This window comes from Cucurbita pepo, unplaced genomic scaffold (genome assembly GCF_002806865.2).
Source record: "Cucurbita pepo subsp. pepo cultivar mu-cu-16 unplaced genomic scaffold, ASM280686v2 Cp4.1_scaffold000618, whole genome shotgun sequence".
NCBI classification, from domain to species: Eukaryota; Viridiplantae; Streptophyta; class Magnoliopsida; order Cucurbitales; family Cucurbitaceae; genus Cucurbita; species Cucurbita pepo.
This window is the reverse complement of record NW_019646844.1, coordinates 1-10,563: the sequence shown is the minus strand read 5'-3', so window position 1 is coordinate 10,563 and position 10,563 is coordinate 1. Positions and strand designations below refer to the sequence as shown.

General features: G+C 36.4%; 1 protein-coding gene and 1 long non-coding RNA gene across 4 annotated transcripts; both read left to right on the top strand.

The window, feature by feature from the left end:
- Positions 1–2,472: 2,472 nt before the first annotated feature.
- On the top strand, positions 2,473–3,086 carry LOC111785644. The gene is made up of 2 exons (XR_002813684.1): positions 2,473–2,578; positions 2,695–3,086. It is a non-coding gene; the product is annotated as an uncharacterized LOC111785644 (long non-coding RNA).
- A 4,256-nt stretch (positions 3,087–7,342) lies between these two features.
- On the top strand, positions 7,343–10,554 carry LOC111785643 (E3 ubiquitin-protein ligase RGLG1-like; the record flags this gene model as incomplete). 3 transcript variants are annotated; one of them, XM_023666019.1, is given in 6 exon segments in its annotated part: positions 7,343–7,748; positions 8,448–8,851; positions 9,409–9,634; positions 9,723–9,836; positions 9,937–10,034; positions 10,475–10,554. In XM_023666019.1, coding segments are annotated over 5 exon segments (809 nt in total), but the record flags the coding sequence as incomplete, so codon positions are not given.
- Between the last annotated feature and the right edge of the window lie 9 nt (positions 10,555–10,563).

Below are 10,563 nucleotides of genomic sequence, written 5' to 3'. Positions count from 1 at the left end.
GGGTCGTTACAGTTTGGTATCAGAGTTTTAGGTTGATAGGTTCTATAGACTCTCTAGATAGAGAGTGTTAGAGTTCTCCATAGCCCAGCTCAACTACGTTGTGCCGCGGTCAGGTAAGCAAAGCTAACATGAGTAGTTTAGATCTTTTAGTGAGCTGAATCGGCTGACTGATACAATGCTAAGTTTGAAGTTTATGTAATGCATGATGAGGTGGTGAGAAATGTGGGGAATAAATCTTAATCTAAGATTTGTGATTTGACTTAAATGGCACCCAAAGCTAGAGGCGGTATTTGCAGGCGTCGTACTGGTGGTGGCAGAACACATGCCACCGATGTTCCCTCTCAAGAGACGCCTGAGATATAGACAACCCAAGTCCCTACGCCAGACACAGTGACACCCCCATCATGCACCATGGTGACGATGTCTGTAGAAGAGCTGCAGAACTTGTTATAGACCACCATGACCAGTCAAGTAACAAACATTGTAGATGTAGTGCTGGCAAGCTGATAAGGGCACGGGCATTGGGATCAATTTACGTTAGAAGAGTCTCGCTACCTTAGGGATTTCAAGAAGTATGATCCCCCGTTGTTTGATGGGCGAACCCTGGACATAGAGGCAGCAGAGGCTTGATTGGTGGCCATCGAGTTAATCTTCAAGTACATGAATTGCTCTGACACCCAAAAGGTCCACCGTGCAACCTATATGCTAAGACATCAAGCCCATTTTTGGTGGGAGTCAGTTCTCCGCTCCTTTGAGAATAAGGGCAAGCAAGTGACTTGGGAACAATTTCGAGAGGCCTTCTTCCAAAAGTACTACCCTAGAACTGTTAGATTTCAGATAGTAGAAGAATTTATACAGTTAAAGCAAGGGGAAAGGCCAGTAGAGGAGTATGAGCACGAATTCACTCGATTGTCCCATTTTGCCCCAAACATTGTGCGCACTGATGAGGCCAAGACTGAGAGATTCATCAATGGCCTAAATTGGGACATTCAGGGACATGTGTCGGCCCATGCATCACTGAATTATGCCGAAGCTGTCAAGGTAGCTACTGTCATCGACAATGCCAACCGTCGAAACACCAGGGGGCCCAACAAATCAACAAGGCTCTAGTAATAAGAGGAGGTTTAACATAAACTCCTCCCGGTCTCAGCAACAATCTCCTAGGAGGTAGTTTGACCAGCGACAAAACCCACAGATACAGTTTGACCAGCAGCAAGGGCCACGAAGACAATTCGACCGACAATCGCCTCCAATTGTTGGGAGACCAAAATGTAGGCTGTGTGACAAAGACCATGGTGGGGAGTGCCTGGCTGGGACAGGGGCTTGTTTCAACTGTGGAAAGAGCAGGCATCGGGTAGTTGAATGCCCCCATAAGGGAAGAGCAAATACCGACCGACCTTCAAGGTCGAACCAGGGGAACCGAGGCGGGCAAGTACAGGTTTGAGGCATAGTTCACACCACCACAACTCGTTGAGCCACAAATGCAGGAAACGTGGTGACAAGTACTTGGCTATTATGCATTTGCCTTGTTTGCTTCTGGATCAACGCATTCTTTTATATCCACTACTTTTGTTAGACAAGTACTAGTTGGGATAGAGTCTTTAGAGTATAGTCTAACTGTGTCTACTCAAGCTGACACGATAATGCTGGCTGAGGAGAGAATCAGTGAGAGAAAAATAATACTGGCAGGACGCTAGTTTGAGGTGACGTTCATCATCATCGACATGACTGACTTTGATGTTATTCTGGGGATGGACTTGCTCGCAGAGAACTATGTCTACATTGATTCTCATGCAGGAGAGTTACTTTTTCCGTCGCCATCCGGAGACATTTTCAAATTCAAGGGCACCAAGTCCTAAAGCGTACCCAAGATAATATTTGCAATGAAAGCAGATAAACGGGCATGAGGTTGTTGGGGGCTTGTGCCTTGGACTTTACAAGCAACTGGGACGAACACTTGCATTTAGTGGAATTTGCATATAACAACGTTTGAAATGTATTTTTGAACGATGTTGTATTAAATTTTCTTTATGTGCATGCACGTTTAAAAGTTTTAAACTACATGCATATTTTCAAATATTTCATGTCAATAAGTAATGGTCCGCGACTCGAAATCTCGAAAGGCGGGTCGTTACACGTTCCCTTTAGTTAACTGGAAGATCCTCTTCCCACCAAAGAGAGGGCATCCTAACATATAGGGTTGAATCTTGGCCTTTGCTGCCCAAGATTAGGTAGGGATGCAAGATGAAACTACAGTCATCTAAATCAACTGAAAGTGAAACTAACACTAACTTTGAATGCAATTAATATTAGTTTGGATTGGTTTGGTTTAGTCCAATCTCTTCAGGTTCAATATTTTAGTTCTCTTATATATTGTTCTTTCTTGGGTAATCTTATGTTGCTTCTGTTAAAAGGAGAAAATGTTTCCTGACATTCTGTTTATGGCTACTTACAATTTTACTGTTCTAAAATTTGATTTTCTTTTCTCTTCAGACGATGAGGATAAAGATAAACATGGTGAAAACAAGTCAGATGAAGATAAACATGGTGAAAATGAGGCAGTTGAATTGTCTAACCGGTACGTTAAAGAAACCGATAGCTAATATATAAGTCGTTTTCTTCCCAGTCTGTTCCCAATTACGTCAAGTTTCACGGTGATCGTCGTTTACTTACCCAATACGTTTATGATCACAGGACCAAAAGAATGTCCATAGAGATTGGACCCAGCAGCTTTGCTTCAAGAAAGAAGAAGAGTAAGAAAAGCTCGAAGTGAAGCCACATTTCTTCAGGTATTCCTCAATAATCCAACTATATCTCGCTTCCTTAGGCGTACACAGATGCCTCCGTTCGCCATTTTCGGTATGCTTCATCGCTCCAGGTGCCAATTTTTCCAGCTTAACTTTACGTTTAACTAATCACCATGCACTTTTATCGTCCTCCTTAATGTTCTTAGCTTTAGCTAGCTTATATATATAGCCAATTTGAATCTTTATTGAGCAGGCTTCTGTTTTGCTCTCTTTTCCCTTCTTTTGTAGACATGGATATATAGATTGGTTCATAATATTTAATACATTTCTCACTCGTGATCCTGTTCTTTTAAAACCTTCAAATTAGTTCTTAATGTATCACTTTATGTTAGAAAATCTTTGTTGATGTTGTTAGGACTTGAAGAAGACTATAGCACATAAGAAAGAGTCATATAATCACTCTATTATTCAGGTAAGTTTTCACACAGATTGGAAAAACAAGAACTTGAACATTAGGAATTTTCTACGTTATTAGTTATTATTTGTGTTCGGTGGTAAATTTAGAATCTAAAAACATTTCCATGACCTGTCATGAAAACTTTCGATCTTTTGGATTGGGGATATATATGTCTTATGTCTTAACCCATTAAGATAGTCATTTGAGCATCGTACAAGTGCTTATGGTTCGTGGTCCGTGGCCACAACTATTTAGTATAATCACTCTATTCAGAACTAGGCTTGACTTGGTTAATAGTGTCCGCTCCCTTGCCCTGGAGGCTCGTGCTTAATTAGATTGTTAAATAGTAGTAGCCTTGACTTGGTTAATAGTGCCCGCTCCCTTGTCCGGGAGCTTATGCTTAATTGGCCCGAAGTTGTTGAATAGTAGTAGGCTTGACTTGGTTAATAGTTCTCGCTCCCTTGTCTTGGAGGCTTGTGCTTAATTGGCCCGAAGTTGTTGAATAGTAGTAGGCTTGACTTGGTTAATAGTGCCCGCTCCCTTGTCTTGGAGGCTCGTGCTTAATGGGCCCGAAGTTATTAAATAGTAGTAGGCTTGACTTGGTTAATATTGCCCGCTCCCTTGTCTTGGAAGCTTGTGCTTAATCGGCCCAAAGTTGTTAAATAGTAGTAGGCTTGACTTGGTTAATAGTGTCCGCTCCCTTGTCCTGGAGGCTCGTGCTTAATCGGCCCGAAGTTGTTAAATAGTAGTAGGCTTGACTTGGTTAATAGTGCCCGCTCCCTTGTCTTGGAGGCTCGTGCTTAATTGGCCAGAAGTTGTTAAATAGTAGTAGGCTTGACTTGGTTAATAATGCCGCTCCCTTGTCTTGGAGGCTCGTGCTTAATTGGCCCGAAGTTGTTGAATAGTAGTAGGCTTGACTTGGTTAATAGTGCCCGCTCCCTTGTCTTGGAGGCTCGTGCTTAATGGGCCCGAAGTTATTAAATAGTAGTAGGCTTGACTTGGTTAATATTGCCCGCTCCCTTGTCTTGGAAGCTTGTGCTTAATCGGCCCAAAGTTGTTAAATAGTAGTAGGCTTGACTTGGTTAATAGTGTCCGCTCCCTTGTCCTGGAGGCTCGTGCTTAATCGGCCCGAAGTTGTTAAATAGTAGTAGGCTTGACTTGGTTAATAGTGCCCGCTCCCTTGTCTTGGAGGCTCGTGCTTAATTGGCCAGAAGTTGTTAAATAGTAGTAGGCTTGACTTGGTTAATAATGCCGCTCCCTTGTCTTGGAGGCTCGTGCTTAATGGGCCCGAAGTTGTTAAATAGTAGTAGGCTTGACTTGGTTAATAGTGCCCGCTCCCTTGTCTTGGAAGCTTGTGCTTAATCGGCCCAAAGTTGTTAAATAGACTTGACTTGGTTAATAGTGTCCGCTCCCTTGTCCTGGAGGCTCGTGCTTATTAGCCCGAAGTTGTTAAATAGTAGAGGAAGTATTGAAGATTTGAACTTCGGACGCAAGGGAAAAGATTACTTATTAATTATGGCTGAAAGGAAAATATATAAAAGTTTAATGTTTGAAAATTTAAATAATTAATATTTGATAACAAAATTTTGGGTTTGTTTTACCAATTTTAAATTTAATTTATGGTAAGGGAATAAATTAGTGGACTATAACAAAAAAGTACCTAAGGAAATTAAATAAATTAACCGATAAAAATAATAAAATAAGTATAAATTACTTAATCTAATAACAAAAAGTATATTAAATAGTTAAACTAATATAAAAAATTAATATTATTGAATAATGTTTTTGAGTTTCATAGAAAGTAATATTATAAGTCTCGATGTCTTTCTCCAAACAAATGAGTAAGTACAAATTTAATACGACTTATTCTACTTAGGTGAACTACCTAAATTTTTATACCATATTTTCAATAATTGACGAATTAATTAATCAACAAAGCTGACCTTTTATTTTCTTTTATAATAAATCTTTGAAAAATAAGCTTTCACCAAAATTGATTTTGCATTCTATTTCATATTAAAGAAAAATTAATGGGAAAATTTAAAATGAATGGCTTTTCAAAATTAAAAAAAAAAAAAATAATATTAAATTAATAAAAATAGTTTTAAATACAATTATATTCTTGAACTTTCGAAAAAAAAATCTAAAAAATACCCTTATTTTTTTTTTGTTTTATTTTAAAAATATCATTTAATTTTTTGTGTTCTAAAAAATAACCTTAAATTTTTAATAGACGTTGATCTCTTCAAAAACTATTTGAAGGTTGAAGGTAATCTATGCAGTGTAGACGGATGGATTTAGTCGATAATAAGGATTTATTTTATTTTATTTTTTATTTTTAATAAAAGTAAGGACTAAAATGGTATTTAGCGATAAGAAAATTCTTATGTTATTGAACCACATATCATTTTTAACTAAGGCTGACGTGACAGACATTAAATGTGAATAATATTCATATTATCTATTAAGTTTCGACAATTTTACTCAATGCCTTACTTTAATGAGTTTTTATACAATGTTATGCCTGCTTTTATAGTAAAATAAATAACGATTAGGAGTGTTTATATGACCTGATAACTCGACTAACCGAGACTACCAATCTAAACCATAAAGGTTGAGTTGGGTTATATTTTTTTTTTATTTTTCAATTTGAGATAAGTTGAATTTTTGAAAAGCTGAAAAGAAAAATAAATTTGGTATGCACGTTTATAGTTTTTTTGGTTGGGTCAACCTAATCGACCCAAAAGTAGGTACCATACTCTTAAAAAAAATTAAGAATATTTAACGATTGTAACCGATCCGATATTAGTGAGATTTGACTTGTAAATGTTTGATATTTGAAATTTATGAGATTCTAGTTATTCATGTAATATGTACGGTGGATAAATAGTATTTGTTTTAGATAATAAACTAACAATCCGACCATACTGAACCTGAAAATAAAGGGTTGAGTTGAGTTGTGAACTCTATTCGAGTCGTTCGAATCACTAAGCTGACGAACCCGTGTGCACCCCTAATGATAATACTTATTATTTGGACAGAACACAATGGTTCATGAAATTTGAGATCGATGTCTATTTGGTCTCGAAAGTCTTAACCCTTAAGTATAACCGACAATAAACTCTTTAAAGATAATGTAGCTTGTAAGATCGTATATCGTACGAAGCAATCCCAACTCGAATTCTTAGTAAATTAAGGGCGATAATGACTCGTATTATTAGCAAGTAGAGAAGTCAAATAGTAATTTTTCAATAATTNTATTATTAGCAAGTAGAGAAGTCAAATAGTAATTTTTCAATAATTAAGACCTAATATTAACTTTTTAAAATAATAATTTTGAAAATGATACTTTATATTATAAGATAATGAAATTGAAAAAATAAAAAGGAAAACCAAACTTGGGGGATGGGATTTTGCTTGTCTGTGAAGTATGGGAAGCAATCCACGCAACCTTTTGCTTCGTTGGCAAAGTATAACATATCCATTTCCACGTGTCATACAGCTCTATGCCCAGCTGGAATTAATGCATTATTGGCCTAATTACAAAATTTACATTATTACTACTAATGCAATTTTAATTCTTTCTAATTAAATTTATTTGGACTAAATATAAATTCAAATTTAAATTTAGAAATTTAATTTTGTGAAATTTAGAGACGAAATGAAAATTATTTATGTTATATCCCACATTGGTTCGGGAGGAGAACAAAACACCTCTGTAAGGGTGTAGAAACCTTTCCTTAGCTTTTAAAACAACGAGGAAAAGCCCAAAAAGAAAAAGTACAAAGAAGACAATATCTGCTTGACGGTTGACTAATATCAATAATAATAATAATAATAAAAGCAAGATAAGACGATGGAAATTCAAATAATGCATTTATTAATGATGTCGTAAATTCATAATCAAGTAAAAAATTTAAATTATAAAAAAAAATCCTTAAATTTTATTTATTTATTTCCAAACAAAATTTATTAGAATTTTGGGGAAATAGTTATTAAAGATTTAAAGTAATAAAAAATTTAAAAAAATAAAAATAATATCTGATCATAAAATATTCGATAAGACCTGACATTGTGTTTATTAATTTAATAAGAGACGTGCGGTTACGTTTATAATTGACATGAAAGTGACTAATTAATGAAGATTCTTTATTTATTTATTTATTTATTTATTTATTAGAAAGAACAACCGGGAAGATCCCGTCGTTTGTTCAATGGCGAACTGATTGAATTCCATGATTGTTTTTCTTTTTCGATCGCGGAAGTCTTCGAATCCCACTAATTTCAAGCAATGATTCGACATTGCTTTGTTACGGAACTCTGCTTTAATGCCTAATCGAGGAATCGTTTTACCAGATTAACAAATTCAAGATTCCCGTTGGAACTGGAAGTCAAAAATCCGTTCCACTTTCCATTTCTCCTTTTCTCTTTTCTTGCAGAAGGATTTGATTTTATTGTCTTCGTTGTGCGTTCCTCCTTTGAAGTGAAGTGGATTTTGCCATCAATCGCGGATAGGGGAAGCAATTTGAGAAACCGAGACGATGGTACGGATTTCGTTTTCGTTCCTTTTCGAGATTCTTTTTTACTTTTTCATTGCGTTCTAGGAAATAGGTTGAAGAATCTGAGGATGAATTTGTCTAGGATTGCTGGTCTTTTTAATGGCGTTTGGTTGTTTCATGATTCTGTAGATTTGAACTGATTGGCGTTGGGTTGTGTGACTCGTGAGTTTGAAATTTTCAACTTATTTTCTTTTGGCGCTGAGGATTGGAAGTTGTTAATGGTTGAATGTTTTGAACGTTGAAGTTGAAAAGATTTAAGGGAGTTTGTCAAATCAAATCGTGTTGTTTAATTGCATGTTCATCTCTTTTCATATACGTAATTTTTTTCCCCAGGAAAAATTGCTTTTATATATCATTTCCGTTCTTTGGCCTTTTCCTTTTCCATTTTTGACAGGCGGCGGCAGTCTCTTGTGTTTGAACGTTCCTGGTTTTCATACCTCGTTTTTTCTGTTTTTCTTTTCCTTAGTCGGTGAAGAGGCGTGGCGTAATGGAATTACAAAGCTACGTATTTTGATTTCAATAAAAGCTTGAAATCTCCTTTAAAACTTCATTTGTGAGAGAATAATTTATGCTCTTTGGCCAGTTGGACTTGGATTATACCCTTTTGGATATACTGGTATCTGCCTTGTAGCTGAGGATTTTGATTAATTTTGGCTGATTTCATCGTTTTTCTTTGTTCATTAGACAAGAAGAGGTTCTTAAGATTTGGAAGAGAATCTGATTTCATCGTTTTTCTTTGGTCATTAGACAAGAAGAGGTTCTTAAGATTTGGAAGAATTTGATAGAGTCTGAAATTGATGGGGGCTGCAAATTCAAGGGAGGAACCATCGGTTCCGTCCGTTTCATCATCGTCGTGGAGTGATGCATATGCTCAATCCCCATATACTCAAACCCCTTATGCTCAGGAAACATACGCTCGACCCCCATATGGTCAGCAAAGTCAGAGTTATGTGCCACAGCAATCATTTTCCTCACCGCAGTGTTACCCTCCTCCTGAAAACTACCATGGTGGTGCTGCTGCTGATAATAGAAAGAAGTTCGACAGACGATACTCGAGAATTGCTGATGATTACAAGTCCTTCGAGGAGGTAAGATAGAATGGAATGTTCCTAATGGGAAATTGTTTTCCGATGTTAAACTTTGTTAATTTACAAGTTTGATCAGGCCTTTGAATTTTCAAACGTGTTTAATAAGTACCTGCGTGCCTAATAAATCTCTAAACTTTCGGTTTTATGTTAATAAGCCCTTGAGCTTTCAATTTTAAAGTTGAAGGACCTATCTAACACAAACATGAAAATTTAGGGACTAAAACTTTGAATTTAACCTTAAATTTTGTGCGGAGAGTGAATGAAAACAAATAATTTCTTGCTTAGGAATGTTATTTCCAGTTTCGTGCATGCATCTATAACCTTGATTCTCTAAGAAAGAAACAGCATTTGGTTCAGCGTTCTGTGGTTGGAAGAACAGAATGTTAATCGGTTGATAGGCATTGTTTACAGTTGGTTTTCGTTATGTTTTGTTTTTAGAAGGATATGTTCTTCACTTGATGCAACTTTATTAAGGATAAAATATAAGAACTTGGTCGTATGCATTTTCATATTTACATTCTGCAAACTATAAATAAGGTGAAACTTGTTTTCTACAGGTAACAGGAGCTCTTGCTCGTGCTGGGCTCGAGTCATCCAATCTCATTATTGGAATTGATTTCACAAAGAGCAATGAATGGACAGGTGCAAGATCATTTAACAAACGAAGCCTTCATGACATCAGTAATGGTCCCAATCCTTATGAACAAGCCATATCCATTGTTGGGAAAACGATGTCTGCTTTTGATGACGATAACTTGATTCCGTGTCTTGGATTTGGAGATGGTAATTACTTAAATTGTCCTCCGTAGGCTGTATTGTTCTGTTTCAAATTTCCATGCCTCATATTACAAATGTCTTGTGTAATTTGCAGCATCTACACACGATCAAGAGGTCTTTAGTTTCTATCCAGAAGGGAGATTTTGTAATGGATTTGAGGACGTGTTGAATCGTTATAGGGAAATCGTTCCCCATCTACGTCTTGCAGGTTCTACAATAAATTTACTTCTTCATGCTTTATATTTTATCAAATTCTTTCTCACATACATGTAATGGTTCTTACGAGGTTATTTGTTATTCTATAACAGGACCAACATCATTTGCCCCTGTTATTGAGATGGCAACGACAATTGTGGAGCAGAGTGGTGGCCAATATCACGTTCTGTTGATAATTGCTGATGGGCAGGTACTAATACAGTTCAAAGGAAAAAACTTGGTGGAATCTGTTTCTTTTTTTCGTTTTTAGAACAAGCTGAGTTTTCTTAAAATGTTTCTCATGAATGAAAGAAAAAAGGATTAAACATTCTTTTAATCCTTGTACTTTTAATTTTGCACCTATACTTTCCATAGTTCTTAAAACTAGTCCTTATTGTTTGTTTGAAGTTAATCTTTATCGAATTCGGTAAAATAAAATAAGAAAAGGATTATCTTTCCCAAATTTATCAAAGGGACAAATTCCAAAGGACTGAATGGCGTTTTAACCGGATTTTTTTTTTTTTTTTGAAACTTGATTGAGAATTCACGTGCGAGTATTGCAAGATATCTGTTCTTCTGTTCCTTTATCNGTATAGCGAGATATCTGTTCTTCTGTTCCTTAACATTTTTCTGAAATGAGAAATATCTCAGGTGACTAGAAGTGTGGACACTGAGCACGGGAGGCTAAGTCCACAAGAGCAGAAAACAGTTGATGCCATTGTGGCAGCAAGGTGGGTATA